At 40.8% G+C, this 16611-nt stretch overlaps 1 protein-coding gene across 1 annotated transcript in view; it reads right to left on the reverse strand.

Annotated features, from left to right (window-relative positions):
- Positions 1 to 258: 258 nt before the first annotated feature.
- The window catches only part of rragd (ras-related GTP binding D), a 41582-nt gene continuing 25229 nt past the window's right edge, over positions 259 to 16611 (reverse strand). Inside the window, exons 6-7 of the mRNA XM_031321461.2 lie at positions 8554 to 8702; positions 259 to 1007 (exon numbers count right to left, since the gene is read on the reverse strand). Coding sequence (XP_031177321.1) covers positions 856 to 1007; positions 8554 to 8702 — 301 coding nt within the window. The 3' untranslated portion in view covers positions 259 to 855. The remainder of the gene's footprint in view (positions 1008 to 8553; positions 8703 to 16611) is intronic.

Raw genomic sequence — 16611 nt, forward strand, 5'->3', positions numbered from 1 at the left:
GCTAATGCTAACGCTAACGCTACGAGCTAATGGTTGCGTTTAGCCTGCTTGTTTCGGCTTGTGACGTCACAAGCCCTGCCGATTTTGAACAGCTCACCCAGAGACTGAAGGCAGGACACATTCAGAAACCGTATCTCACTCTAAACAGCATGGATGGATTTTTTTCAAAGTTTGTATGTGTGTGGAAGCACCAGAGACACAACATAACAACCCAAATCCCAGAAAAAGTGATTTTTTCATAATATGGGCACTTTAAGAGCGACAACGGTAGCGAGTAGTATGAAAGACCAAAAAAAAATCTGCATAACGAGGCAGGTTGGAGTGGTAGATGAGTCAAACAACACAAGACTTTCGCCCAGGAGACTGGGGTTCGTGTCCCGTTCTTGTTCCCTACGTCCCTGCAACGTACATTTTGTAACCCCACCCACAATATTTTACTAAACCTAACTGTCATACATTTGTCCTGACCCAGAGCGTCAAAAAGTGACACCAATAGTACCGACCAAGCGCGTCTAAATATGACGCCAAAGGGGCTAGACTCGAGTCCCGAGAGCATCAAATAGCGACGCCAAGAGTCCCAACTAAGTGCTTCTAAATATGACGCTAAAGGAGACTTTTTGCGTCAATTCCAAACACCAAAGGCACCTGACCGAGCGTCGCTTTTTGATGCGAGTGAGAACGTGTTAACTGAGACGATGGCGGTAGGAGTCGGTGTGGATTGAACAGACCGAACGACTCCCAGCAAGATAAAAAAAAAAAAATCGGATGTGCCCCTCTGAATGAGGACGGAGTCTCATGGATTTGTCGGGGTGCAGCTCAGGCACATTTGGCTGTCTGATGTGACGTCATCAGTCCTCAGTGGGCGTTGCCGAGCTCTCCATTGGTCATAGTCAGTTTGCTCCACCTCCTCTGACTGAGAAGTTTACGATTCTGTTGAACCTTTACTCGGACATCAAAAACCTCCTGGATGGCTTGCTTGAAGCAGTGGAAATTGTAGTCAATCAGTCCTGTGAGGGACAGAGAGAAAACGGTCAAGTCTATTACAGGTCAGACAGCTGAAGACAGAATATACTTTCAGAAACATAAAAGCCAATAAAGTTCCACCATAAACCAGAAATTAGATAAAAACATTGAAGGGAAACTCAACTTATCTTGTTGTGTGAAATCAGTAACCAGTCATGGTTAGTTATAATAAAGGGTGAAAGTGAGGCGTAATTTCCACAAGGGATGAGGGTTTGTGCCCCTCCCACTTTCAACATCTTTTCCACAAAAATATGCGGTATAAAAACGATTACGGCTACTACTTGGCCAGCCGTCATATTCTGGCTGAGAATGTGAATTAAGCTGCTGATGTTGCACTGATAAATAAAATTTCCTACGGATGAATAGCAGACAGAAATAGCCACCAGCCCGTCACATATTTCCAAAGGGGAAACATTGACTCCCTTTTGGAGCTAACATCAAATGGCCACTTGATGAAGTGCAGTTTTTGTCACTTCCGCATACATTTTTCTGCAACCGAAGGTTGCCGCTTGGTTTTACCACGGAGATGCTGCGTCGCAGACTGCAAAGCAGACCTGACTACAGGAGCCGTTTAGCTCAAACTTGAGGTGTGCACCTGGTAGTTGGGTCGGATCACGTAGTTACCAAAAACGAACTGTACCAAAGCGTACAACAGTTTGTTTGTAACCGGAACAAGACCCCCTCCTCAAGGTGATCTCAGCCCAGTTGTTTTGGTCTGCACCCGAGTGTGGTTGCTGTGTTCACACCAGCCCAAACTAAGCTAACCAAGGGGGTAAATGCTCCAGTCTTTGATTCAACCGAACTAAAGAAGGCAGGTCTGAAAATGCCCATATGAACCAAGAGGCTGTTTACATGACACCGTTGTTTTGGGGGTGCTGCAAACGAAAACTTTTGAAACCTGAGTGAGATCTTTTGAATATGCAACTCCATTGTCGTCGAGTAAACTAGCAAAACCGGTCTCTGTGAAGCCAGAGCCAGAAACTAACTCAGATTTTAAGTGGAGACGGTGAAGAGGCGCGTGTGTCTTTTTTAAAACGTAAAAGGAAGAACTTTTCCATTTGTAGCGAGACCATTCGTCATATTTGCCAATGTAGCCTGAGAGAAATATATCAGACTTCAAAGTGACTACTCCACCACACCGCTGAACTGAACATGTACTCATGCAAAAATAATTACCACAGCAATTAGAGTAAACAGGAGACAAACAAGTACACTACGTGATGCCGTTCAGGACATCAAAGAGATATGGCTTCACACCTGCTGAGCCACTCTAATTCATCTGGCTGACACGTTTTATCGGTGTCTATCTCTTTTGGTCCTTATGCACTATGGACATTGTGGGTTTGAATCCAATTTGGCCTCTACAAACATTCTGTTCTTAAAGAAAGCTCAATGCAGTGACTGAATGCTGCAGAGGCAGAGTCAACCTGGGACCAAAGAATTGAAGCAGCCTGTATGAAAATGTTCAGAGTGAAGAAGCAATGCCCTTTAAATCCATCTACCGCCAGTGGATAAGTACCCTTCAGTGAGGCGGTGAACCCCCTGCTGATCCAGGGCAGCTCCCAGCAGCTGACCTGGCCACTCCATAATTTTAAAGCACTCTGTGGAACAGCAGCCGAAGATACACACACAACCGCCAAAGTGTGCTTGCTTTATCTGCTTTCTACAGAACCATAATCATCTATACTGAAGTTATTCAGGTTGATTTGTGCCAGTTGAGACAAAATGACATGTTTATTTGTACAGTATCCCAGGTGTTTTACTGTGCATCTGTGAGGAACAAGTTAGATTAAATAAATTAAAGTAGAATTAAATAAAATAAACACGTAAGTAAATAATTAATACAAAGTTTCAGTTTAATTACAGAGCGCTAATACATTTCGATGAATATATCAAAGGCCTTGGAATAAAGAGTGTTACATTACATATAAAGGCGGCACGGTGGCTCAGAAGTTAACACTGCTGCCTCACAGCAAGTAGGCACGGCAGATCCCTGGAATGGGCAGAGTTCAATCAGTTGTGATTGTAGGGTATGTTGGGGCCCTAGGCAAAAATAGGGGGCCCCTCAAAAGATAAAATAGACTTTATTGATCCCACACTGGAGAAATTCACTCGTCACAGCAGCTCAAATGTAACACAACAAATAAGAAAAATGCACAATAAATATAAATAGAATAGAAAAATACACAAAAAATATAATAGAAAAATATATTTGTGGGTTGTTGCAGTAGGAGAGTCAACAGAGTTAGATAATATAGAGAGATTATTATAGCGAGTATTATAGCAAGTGTAGAGTTTATTGGAGGTAAGTTTTTCTACCGTGTGTAGAGTTTATTTGAGGTAAGTGTATTGGAGGTAAGTTTTTCTACCGTGTGTAGAGTTTATTTGAGGTAAGTGTATTGGAGGTAAGTTTTTCTACTGTGTGTAGAGTTTATTTGAGGTAAATGTATTGGAGGTAAGTTTTTCTACCGTGTGTAGAGTTTATTGCTAGAGTTTAGCGAGGATTAGACATGGAACCTGTTGCAAAGAGAGGCCGTTCAGAGATGTGGGAACACTTTGATTTGATTTCTCCCAACAAGGTTGGCAATAGCCTATGCTATTTTATTGCTTATATGGGATACGCTGGTGTGCATAAGTCTGCATTTAAATTAGCTACAACCTAAGTTATATCTTCATAATTAAATTGTTTGTGACTATAGGCAATAAGGATACTTATTGTGATTTTTTTTGTAGGTCCAGTGTTTGATTTGTGACCAGAAGCTGGCCTATAATAACAACACCTCATCCATGTTGAGGCACTTCCGTGCCAAGCATGATCGTGCCACTGCCTCTGAAAAAGCTGAATCCAGCAGTCAGGGTGAGTTTTTCTGCTGACTCATTTGTTCCTTTTCAAGTGTGAACTCAGTAGTGTCTCAATATACTTCTGTCTTAACCGTTTGTGTTTTTCACATTTCAGTAGGCCTACATGCATGCAATTATTAATGTACTAATAATGTAATTTGTTGTGTTGTAGGAAATCGAAAGGACAGGATAGATGAAGCACTTGTCAACATGGTCGTAAAAGACTCACAACCCTTCAGAATGGTGGATGATATTGGATTCAGAGCTTTTGTGAGCCTTTTGGATCTGTCCTATATTCTGCCGTCACGACAAACTCTGAAAGGCATGGTGGAGTCTAAGTTTATGGAGGAAAAGCTGAAGGCCAAGAAAGAATTGCAGAAGGCTACAGCTGTGAGTCTAACCTCAGACATGTGGACATCAATCCATATGGATGCTTATCTTGCCATCACTTGCCATTTTATTGATGGTGATGACAAATTGGCCACTATTTTGTTATCCGTGGGGAAGTTCCCAGAGAGGCATACGGCAGCCAACATAGCTGCTACAAAGAATTCTATCATGGAGGAATGGGGGATTAAGGGAAAGGTGAGATGCCTTGTGACTGATGGTGCGGCAAACATGATAGCATGTGGGACTATTTTGCAGGTCAGATACAGCATTTGCATTGCCCATGCTTTAAATCTGGTTGTCAAGAAAGCCATTGACCAGACTCCGGGTCTGGAAGAAATAAGGGGCAAGGCAAAGAAGCTAGCGGCATATTTCAGGATGAGCACTGTTGCCAGAGAGCGGCTCCTCAACATCCAGCAACAGATGGGGGCGCCTACTCACAAGCTCGTGCAGGAAGTGGAGACTCGCTGGAACAGCACATATGACATGATGGCCAGGCTATATGAGCAGAGGGAACCAGTCAGTGCTGCAGTGGTGTCACTGTGCACCGATTTGGTGGCTCTGACCTCAGCAGAATACCAATCAATAGCTGAATGCCTTGGAGCATTGTCTCCCATAAAGGAAGCAACAGTGGAGCTGTCAGCAGAAAAAACTGTCTCTGGTTCCAAAATAGTGCCCCTTGTGAGAATGCTGAGGCACGCCATAAGTGCCAAACAGCGGGAGGTGAATGATGAGATGGCTAAGCAGCTATGCAACAACCTCACACGGCTCATGACAGAGAGACTGAGTCACTACAAGACAGCCAGTCAACACTCCCTGGCCACTCTCCAAAACCATGGGGTTTTGCAATCCTGGGAATTCTGACAATGCTGTGAAAAGGCTAACAGCAGAATGTTCATTTCTTTTAAGAGACAGCAGCACTCCACCTGAACCAGCAACACAACAGCCTGCTGAATCCTCAGGTATGAATCTATGGTCTATATTGTCATTGTCAATTGTTTATATTGTATTTTTGTAGCCTAATGCATTTTTTTGTCACTATTCAGGAAGTGGCCTATGGGATTTACTGGACCAACATGTTTCAGAGACGAGGAAGGTGAAAAGCGCAACTGCAAATGCCACCTTAGAGGTGCAGCGGTACCTCAGTGAGCCGAACGTACCACGTTCAGAAGACCCCCTCCAGTTTTGGGCACAACACAAACATGTGTACCCTCATTTGTACGTGCTGGCCCGTAATATACTTTGTACACCTGCCTCCTCTGTGCCATGTGAGCGGGTGTTCTCTAAAGCTGGCGAAGTGGTCAGTAAGAAAAGAAATCGGCTCAGCCCTGGAACAGTGGAGAAAATTCTGTTTCTGAATAAAAATGACATTTGATGTAGCAGAAGCACAATAATATCCCCCTGACCTGTCCACAAGCACTTTCACTGTCCCATAGTATGTCCTTGCCACTGTCAAAGCACTGCCCCAATCAATTGACGCATACAATTTCTATAAACACCACACTGGCAGCTGACTACATGTCAGACTGTTAGATTGCTCATATAGCGTACGCCTTCTGCACTGCCTATCTCACCTATTTGGCTGAGGAGACAATGTTGCTCTAGGCTACGTCCTCAATATAATCACAAAAATGTGTGTGCAATGCGTTCTTCATTCATTTCCCGCCCAAATTGATGTATTTGTTTACAAACACAAGACAAGTTCACAACCAAAATCCTAACTTTATTGTTTGTGGAGAAGGCAATTACATTTTATGCAAGGTCACAAATAGGCTTAGTTATTTATGTCATTATTTATCCATGAATTCATACTCAAAATGTATTCATCTTTGACTCAAAGACATTCATGGATAATATCTGTGAAACAGTTTGTGACACAATGCTATCCTTAACTTCACCACTAGATGTCCTCAGAGTTCCGAAGATTCGAGTATTGAACCTTTTTTCGATACAATTGGATTGAAAGCTTCACTGGTTCAGAAAGCTTCAGTTCGCCATCACTAGTACATACCAAAAATCCAGAAAGCAACAGGCAAAAACAAATTCTACAAACGCAGAACAGGATCAAAAAACTGGAAATCAGAGACGAACGGTAGACTCCAGACACGAACACACTAACAGAACACAGCAAAAGAAAACAATGATCCGACCCCAGACAAAGACAACACAGAGACTAAATAAACCAGGTAACGAGGACTAACGAGGGACAGGTGACACTAGGCTGGGAAAACAGGTGAAACACATTAGGGCAATCACAAGAGAGGGAAAACTAAAGACAGGAAGTAAACTAGACAAGACAAGGGAGACAAGACGGACTTCAAAATAAAACAGGAAACAGAACTAAACAGAAAATCACAATCATGACAGAAAGCTAGACTCCAAAGGAAATATACAGAAATGCGGAGTGACCTATGGAATTTACAGAAGAAGACAGATGAAAGCAAAGCAATTAAGCTACAAACATGAAAGAAAATATACAGAAACAAGATGTGATCTGTAGATCTGTTCAAGGGAAGTTTCATGGTGTTTTTTTCCCTATTCACTTGGGTTTTTCGATGTTTGAATTAAGAGCATAAATGCTTTGTTTGCATAAAAAAATGAAATCTCAGACAACTTGCAATGGTGTTTTTCTTAGTTATTATGTAATATGGAATACATCACATATCATATATACACTGGGAACATTTAAGAGTGATTAAAAAATGACACAAATAATGCTTAATTTCACCTTAAAGTTGGTATTTTGCATATATATATATATATATATATATATATATATATATATATATATACATAAAAAAGGCACTGAGCCTCTACTATATCCTTGCTCTGACCCTAGACTATAGATCTAGAAACTTAATTTCCTAATCTTTGATTGCCTACTTACAAAAAAACTAGGGGAAAATGGTCCAACGACTGAGCAAGATAGGCAATTTGGCGGCCATTTTGATGTGCAAATTAGAAGGTCAAAAACTCACAATTTCGCTTGGGTACCAGTTTTTTTGGATTCAGCACCCTTGAAATATATAAAGTAGGCCGGTTCCCGACTTGTACCCATAAATACTCCTCACTTTCACTTTTTTGGTACATCCCGTCTAGACTAGTTGGCAACCTTTCATTTACAGATTTGTTCCGGTATCACCGGAGGTTCCGCCAAATGTCCCTCACCGTCCGCTTTCTTTGTGTTGGCATTCTAAACTCCGGTCGATTTGGGAAACATCCTCTGAGCTAGAACCAATTATCAAATTATGTTTATCTTTTTTTTGAGTAAAATTCTGATCACACACTCGACAGCCATTTTAAATTCAGAGCTCGCCTCCCTACGTGCACATGTCCCACCAAAACAAGTTCCTTTTCCGAGACCATTTTGCAGAGCCACCGTCACTGAATCTGGCGCATAGAGCTGCCCAAGACGATTGTGATTGGTTTAAAGAACTGCAAACAACCCAGAGCATTTTTGTAACACTTTACTTGAAGGTATCTACATAAGAGTGGCATGACACTGTCATGAACGTGTCATAAACATTATAAACAAGTCATAAATGTTTATGACATAATGCTTCTTTTAGTAAGTGTCATTCGGTTTTTGTCATGACAAGTTATGGTTAGAGTTAGGGTTCATGTGTCATGACTGTGTCATGACAGTGTCATGCGTTCATGACAGTGTCATGTCACTCTTATGTAGATACCTTCAAGTAAAGTGTTACTGCATTTTTTTCTCCCATCCCAGACTGTTGTGTGGACTAGCCTGTGTGGAGATAGGTCTGGCAATGCGAGACTACAGAAATGTTAATTAAAGTACACTGTCCTAATAAATAAATCTTCAATTTTATCATGGCAGATTATGGGTAGTTAATGTATGATGTCCCAGTCTAAAAGGGTTTATTAATGTAAATTAACACTGTCTCGTATTGACCTTATGTGGCCTATCCATTTTTTTCCAAGTGGCAACTTCCGTGCCTGAAAAGTTAAGCCAATGCTGATGTGCCTTAAACCTGCATTGTATCTCATTTCCAGCAGGGGGCGACTCCACCGGCTCCAAAAATGAATGTCTGTTTCTATAGAAGTCTTAAGATTTCAGGCTTTGGATGTTTCTTGCTGAAATGCACCTTGGGGTCGTAGTTAACACCTACCTTAAGATTTTTATATACATTACACAAGCTTGACCCTTGGACTTTTTATCAAAGAACCACATATTTTCGCCAAAACTAGCTCCTTTTCTCTATATTTAAGTGCTGAGCTCAAGTACAGGAGAGCATGGTGAATGACTGTTGATGCATGCTGCATTGTAAATGTACTGACCTTTTCTCTCAAAGCTTTCCTTGCGGAGGAAGCAGACCATGGCGAGGAACTTGGTGACCTCCTTCAGGTACATGACTGTGGTGTTGTTCAGGTGGATGATGGCCATAGACTCCTCGTCATAGGGTAAACCAGCTTCACCGTCCGTCAGGCTGAAGGAGAGGAGACAGAAAAACATTTTGTCTGAACTCCAGTGAGGAAAAAATTATCTAGGGCTGCACATATATATCTTTTTTTTTTTAATAGTCATCACGATATCAACTGGCGCAATACACACATCGCGAATGGCTGCGACATATCAAGGAAGACACTCAGCAATTCTTTTAGTTCAGTTTTCTTTCAATAGTAGAAAAACTGCACTTTAAAATGTAACTGTACTTCTTTTTTTAGTGCTGCCTTTTATATTCAATTCAGTGTTGAAAAATGTAGGCAATGATATCCTTTTAATTGTTTTAAATTCAACAAGCAATGTGTTGTATTTTAGCAGAATACTGAAAGCAGCAGAACTGAGTACACTTTAATATCCTAAGTATTCGTAAGTAATGTCGTTATGGCGATATTCAACAACGTTTACGTACGTCGCATATTTTCTTCATATCGTGCAGCCCTAGCATCATCATCTCCCATCTAACCCTGTCCCTGTTTCAAACACAGGGAGGACTTCTATTGAGGAGACATTTTCACTTGTTTAAGGAAACACTCACAGGTCAATTTAGGGACCTTAATCAGTGGTACTGGCACATGGTAGGCTGTTGAACTAATCCAGGAAGGGTTGCCATGTCATTTAGTATTTTTGCAATGATGCACTGACTACAATATCTTAACTCCTCTGTATTAAATGAGCTACTACTTCTCTGATCCACCAAGCATACGAAGGCAGAGCCTGATCCTTCCATTTAAAAAGAATGAGCCGAAGGGCCAGTAGGGAAGCAAATGCAAGGGAGTTGAGATTGGGAAATTTAAAGGTAAATTCCCTCTGGAGCCACTCCAAACACTGCAGTTACAGGATTAGGTGGTAGGAGTACAGGGTTTTCCTGACTCAAAATCGGCCTTTGGGTAAATACTAGTAAATACTACTGTTAAAATCCTCGAGAGTCCGGTACAGCTCGACTTTCGATGGTAAAACTTAGATCAGTGCTCCTATTCATGTTTATGTTCTGCTTGTTCAACAGTTGTTGGGTAAAATGCTGATAAACACACTTAGAGAAGATTTGAATTACTGTTTTTTCTCAATTCTTATCATTTTTGCACTGGTGGTCCTTTGGGGATGGCTAAAACCTCTTTGGGAGGCGCCAAAAATTCCTATACGCAGGAAGAACCCTGGAGTACATGTCCAGAAGAGTCAAATATAGATGACCAAACGGGGCAATCGACTGACAGGAGACTAGCCGCATGGATAATTGCAATCACATGCAAAATGTAACGGCCTTGTTAGCGCTGTAATATCATCAGGGCAATATCTTTTGTGAATAAGACTTGAGACGGGGCAGATAGAGGTTGCAAGTGATGTGGAATTCATACTGCTGTCAGCGGCCACAATCCAGGTGTGGGCGGTGTACTGTAACGCTTTCATCACTGTCACCTGTTTCATGTTCTGCCACAACACAGATTTTGCAATAAGTAATTACCGAGATAAACACACACGAGAGATTCTGAGAGATCTGCTTGCCACAACACAAAATGAACTATGTCACACCCACACAGGTTATACTCTTCTTTTAGCAAGACGAAAAGTGTTCAAACTCTCTCTTCATTAAATTAGGAGAGATGTAAAAGGTTATGTCAGCTTTCATCTTCAAAGATGTAGATTAAAGTGTAATGTAATACCCAGTTTGGCTGGTATGTTTGTGGTATGTCAGATCGCGAAAGCAGCGGCAACTTTGTTTCAGAGGTGACAAAACTTATATTTAAGATATAATACAATACAGTTCACTCACAACTCAAACACCTGCATGGCTGTTACCAATAGCCTAACTCTGAGATAAATCACATTACATTTACCAATTAACTTATGGGACAGGCTACTCCTACCAAAACACATGTAGGCCTGTACCTCCTTCTCATTCTAATTAGGAGCCAATAAACATGTTAAATAAAAAATAATTAAAAAAAATAATTACTTCTTTAAGATATGTTCCCTTACATTTTTACACTTTCATTCTTTTATTTTATACCTGCCTTATTCTATTTTGGCTGTTTTCATAACAAATGTTTAAAATGCTCTTTAATGTTTTATGTAAAGCACTCTGAATTGCCATGTTGCTGAAATGTGCTGTACAAATAAAGCTGCCTTGCCTTGATAATAGAATGAAGAGCAGTAGAATCATGTTTTAAGTGGAGTATAACTTTTAAATGTCATAGTACCGTGATATAATACTGTGACCGCAAAAAACAAATAAAATACTGTGATATACATTTAGTTCATAGCGCAATCCATTCGTTGTGAATTTGCCCATCAGTGTGCCGTTGCAGCAAGGACGCACACAGACCGGATTTTAGTATTCAGCCACACAGCCTATATATTATTATATTTCATAATGTAGAAAATAAGGTTGAAAGAGAAGAGATAGAGAGGAAAATGGAAGCAGTGATGGCAGCGGTTTAAAGGCAGATAGGAGTCTGAGAATTTAAACAACAAGCAGAGTAGAAGGACACAGAGAGAAACTGATCACTGCACAGAGAGAACATGCTGCTCTTTTTAGAATTTCTCTAGTAATTTATTCTGTTTGTCACAAAGAAAGAAAACGAGATCTGATAAATACAAATTTGTCTTCCTGGTTTATATGTTCAGGTTTCCTTTCTCTTTTTGAACCGAATGGGACTTTTCATTTCACAGTATACATATGCTGTAGCATCAACACTTTGATACCAAAGAAGCCCCAAAAGCCAAATAAATGGCCAAGTTAATTAGTATGGCTCTTTCATCATAGGGCTTCACAAATGGCCAAAACGATTGAAAGTGTATGTGAAAACGTAGCATCAGAGCCTCAGCTCAGGACAAGGAAAACTCAGAACAGATAAACAGGAATTTTAAAACTGGGTCAGAACTCAGATAAGACAACCTCATTTGCAAGTTCTGTTTTCTGCTGTGGAGAAAGCACCTGATATCATCTGTACTGTTTATATTCATGCCTCGTATTCATTTTGAGTCTACTCTCCGCAATCTCCAACTTCAAACAGCAATGAGAAAAACAAGACATTACCTGCTACTACCGTTCCATCTGCGTACACGTTGTCACATAAGCAGCAGTAACTCCATTTCCACATCTCCTTTGAATGGATTACATCGCATTCATTTGACATTTTCTCTAAAGAACATACAATGAGCGCATGTAAAGTCCACACAAACAGGAGATAGATGTTAACCAAAATTGTAAGCATGTCCCTCATGCAACAAATGGCATTAAATAGTAGGGATCAACCAATTATCGGCCTGGCCTATCATCGTGGCCGATATTTGGCAATTTGCACATTATGTGTATCTGTGTTTTATTTTACTGATGATAACCAACACAGTTAATTAACTAAGTGTGCTACTTTGGCTCCGCTACAGCTCTGTAAGCAGTCTGCAACACAAACTGATAGCACGTTAAAACTTCAGGAACTTTGTTTTATTTCATCATTTTTTTTGACTGCGTATTATGTTTAAAGTTTCAGTTTTATTAAATAAGTGCTTAAAGCATTTAAACAAACTTTTGTGTCGGAGTTTGTACCATTCCAAATGTTAATTTTGACAACAATATTCTCATTTTTTACTGTAAATGCATACTGTATTGGTTCCAAATATCGGTTGGTCATTAAGTGTCATTCGGTAAATTATGACACTTTTAATGCAAAGTTAGCACTGTCCGAGATGTCTTTGTCATGAAAACTTAACATTAACGAAGACGACAATCTCTGTGTTATGACAACTTGACATTAAAGAGGCGCTATGCAGTTTTGGCCATTTCTTCACTGTTTTCTCGCTTTTTGCTCACAGGTTTCTCTATAGAGCTCCCCCTACAGCTTTGGAATAGATATTTGGCAGCTCCTATGTTTAGTCCAACACGACTGAAGCGTGGTGTCGCAACGTCATACATCCATGGTTGATGCTCCACGCCCTTGACCAGCAGCTGATTGGACGAACGCCTGACGTGGGTCTGGCTTCTCGAGAATTTCAACAGAGTGTCATGGCGGCTCGTTGAGAATACGATCTAGTATTTTACGAAAATAGTTTTTCGAAACGTGTTTCTGAAAACATTTTAAGCGAGAAATAGGCCGTGCAGTTGCTGAATCTGTCTTTATTTCAGATCGACAAAGGTCAGTTTAAAAGATTACTTATATACTTGTACTGGATAGTCGCGTTGCGTTCAACGGATTCATTTGCATAAAGATGGGCTTCGGCCAGCTTTTGGACGCGCAGCATTTTTTCAAATGCAGCGCCGCCTTCCCGGAATGTTTTGCGTGCACGTTGAAGTCGCTTGACGTCACCCATAGGATAGAGTGGAGCGAGGCGCGAGAGAAGCGTTGCACGGTCAAATGGATCTCTACCGTCACTCTGCCGTTTCCTCTTTCTCTGTCCCTAAGACAATGATTTCCTAGCTTTCTGCTTCTTTTTTGCCGGCTCAGCCATGACGATAGTGTGAAAAACTCCATCGCTACCTGGTTAGCCAGTTCCTGAATGGGCGTATGTGTGCAGTGCCGTGAAGCAATTTGTTACATTGCGAGACCTGATATCACGTGATACTTCTTGATGCTGAGGCCGGCCCAAAGTTGCAAGGGTGGTTTTTCCGCTCACAGGCACTAGGGGGGAGCGAGACGACCACCATTCAACTCGAAAAAAGTCATATAACCATTCCAATGACTTCGAAGCTGTTCAGTTAAGGTAAATTAAGCTAAAAAAAAAACTGCATAGTTCCCCTTTAAACTAGACAATACAACCTGTCCATGTCTTTGTAATGACAACTTGACATTAACCTAGACAACATAACAATTATCAAACTTTAATGAACTATTTAGCTTTATGTGTTAACATTACATTAAACTGTCATCAAGAGGTTTGTTTTTACATTGGCTGTCTTGAGAGCATTATAATTATGTCATGAATAATTTTCCTTGACCTCAAGTAAATTTGGACCTGTCATGAAGTTTTTCCTTAAGTTTGTCTAAATTTACAAAACTGCGTGGGAAATGGAATACATTTAATGGAATACAGTTCTTCACAGCTACTTGAACACATTTTGTGAAATGTATTCAAGTAGCTGTGAAGAACTGTAACAGTTTCACAGGCAATTATGTTAACACATCAGGCAGCAATCTTCATAAAGGCAAACAGACAGCACCAAGCGGAACTTCTGCCGGTCATATCTGTACCTGAGGCATTGCCGGGAACAAACATATGCGGAAGAAATATGATACAAAAGCATTTCTATGCAACAGATGCAGGATTAAATATAATTATCAAAATAAATAAAACACCCTCATATGTTTCCATGGCCACTGGCCTAAACATGACGACATTTGTAGTCCTAGAATAGTTTCAGGGCTCCAAAGAAGACAGACATCGTAAGAAAAGAAAAAATGCATCACTAATGTGAGTTTAGTCAAATGTGGATTCATTTTTGTTATCAAAAAGAGAAAAAAACATAATTGTATTTCACAGACAAAAGAATTGGCAAAGGAATATTTTAGTCCCATTTGAGCTTTCCAAGCGTGTAGCATGCCAGGTTTCTCACAAGAGAGGAGTCCAATAATTAAATGAGGTGAAAAAAAAGACCATTCACTAATGCCTCGAATTAAGGATCATATCCCAGCTGTTTTGTCATGATAATGATGGCAGCCTTCTGTACAACAATCAGCGGATTTATGTGAGCAGGCCCAACTGGTGGCCAATGAACATGTTAATGGGGAACAATTCCAGGACACAGGTAAGTGCAAACATCATTAGGGCTTACTTAATCGGGGAGTTATGGTTAACTAAATGGTACGTATTTACAAAGAGAACATAATCCACAGACATCTGGCATCCACCTCCATCCAATACAAAATTAGCAGGAGTCTTGTTTGTGCCCTCGGCTGCCGATTCCGCATCGCAGCTGTGATGGGTTAAATATTCACTCACTTCAGGCCATATGTGGCCTAGTTCAGTTAAAAACCCCAAACGTGATGCCTAAGGTGAATCCCACACACACACACACACACACACACACACACACACACACACACACACACACACACACACACTTCCCCTTATTATCTTGATAACAAACATGGGTCAAACAAGGATCACCTGGCCCAGGGGAGGCATTGTGACCATACGTCATTCCACATTCAGTTTTGGTGGTTATATTACACTTGCCTGTGTGTTCCCAATCCCAACCAAAAAGTTGTTGGTTTTGAAGCCTTTCCCCTCTAGGCTGGTTACTTAGATTCTGTCCACAGGTGTGTAAGCTTAGACATTGTCTTCTACTGTAGCTGAGAAGCTCAATGCACAGAAACACAGGCAAATCAGAAAAAACAGAAGAAATTGAAGAAACATCTCAACACCACACATTAGAAATTGAAATTTCCAGCATTTAAACATGGTGAAAATAAGTTAAACAGAAGCAAGAATTATGCCATATGAGAGTTGCCATAATCACCAGTTGACACCATACATCTTGTGTTCACGTTAAAGGACAATTCCGGCGTAAAATGAACCTAGGGGTTAATAACATATGTGTACCGACTCAAACGTCCTCTGGGATCTGTTTTCATGCTAATGGAATGTGTCTCTAGTTTGAAACAAGCTAACGCAAACCAGGGGTTAGCTGCTAACGCTAGCTTTCAGGGCAGAGGGTAAATCACTATTTGATACCACTAACAAGGCTCGAAATAGCACCACACATAAACGGTAGCATAATGAGGGTCCCTACATGTGAACCGAAGCATTGAGAACTTTGTAAGTGTACAGACAGTTTATTACAAAGATAGCTTACAAAGACAGTAGCGCTAATGTTTACATGCGGCCGCCATCTTGGATAACAGTCATGACCAGTTGAACGACAAACGCCGCGCAACCAGTAACCAGTAACATAGCTCAAACACAGCGTTTGAGATTTAACTGCTCATGACTGTTATCCAAGATGGCGCATGTAAAAATGAACGCTACTGTCTTTATAATCTATCTTTGTAATAAACTGTGCACTTACAAAGTTCTCAATGCTTCGGTTTGCACGTAGTGACCCTCTTTATGCTACCGTTTATGTGTGGTGCTATTTCGAGCCTTGTTAGTGGTATCAAATAGTGATTTACCCTGTGCCCCGAAAGCTAGCGTTAGCAGCTAAACCCCGGTTTGCGTTAGCTTGTTTCAAGCCAGAGACACATTCCATTAGCATGAAAACAGATCCGTCACAGAAGCCGCTCTTCGCTGTGCTCCGCTAAAAATAAGCAGAGTGTTGCAAAGGCCGGATTAGAAGTACAAGGACTAGAGCATCCAGTCCCTCATATCGTTTTTCCATCACATATTCACACACCTTTTGGTCAATCTCATGGAAGCGGCCGGTTTGGCAACCACGGCATGTTTTTCTTTAACTGTTGGCGTTTTGGGCCTGCCATCTCCGTACATTAAATTCTGTGACACAATATTTAGTCGCTGCTCAGCAGTTGATTGGCGACTCTGCTGCGTTCGTCATCTTAAAGTATGAATCAAAACGTCTTCTGATTTGTTTGCTAACTTGGCTAACTACTCTTGAGCCGTTTTGTTCGGGACGCTCACCATGTCTCTGCATCTTTCAAACCCATGGTACAGTTGGGAGTTTGATTGACGGCTCCAGTCATGAGGGGCACATTCAGTTACTGATATTTGGCGCCACAATGTAGAACCGCGTCCATACAATTAGATAGATAGATTAGAGGTGCAACGATGAATCGATGAATCGATTAGTTGTCAACTATTAAATTAATCGCCAACTATTTTGATAATGGATTAATCGGTTGAGTCATTTTTTTATAAAAAAAAAAAAAAGATTTCTCTGATTCCAGCTTGTTAAATGTGAATATCTTCTAGTTTCTTCTCTCCTTTGTGACAGTAAACTGAATATC

Source organism: Sander lucioperca, chromosome 18 (genome assembly GCF_008315115.2).
Source record: "Sander lucioperca isolate FBNREF2018 chromosome 18, SLUC_FBN_1.2, whole genome shotgun sequence".
NCBI classification, from domain to species: Eukaryota; Metazoa; Chordata; class Actinopteri; order Perciformes; family Percidae; genus Sander; species Sander lucioperca.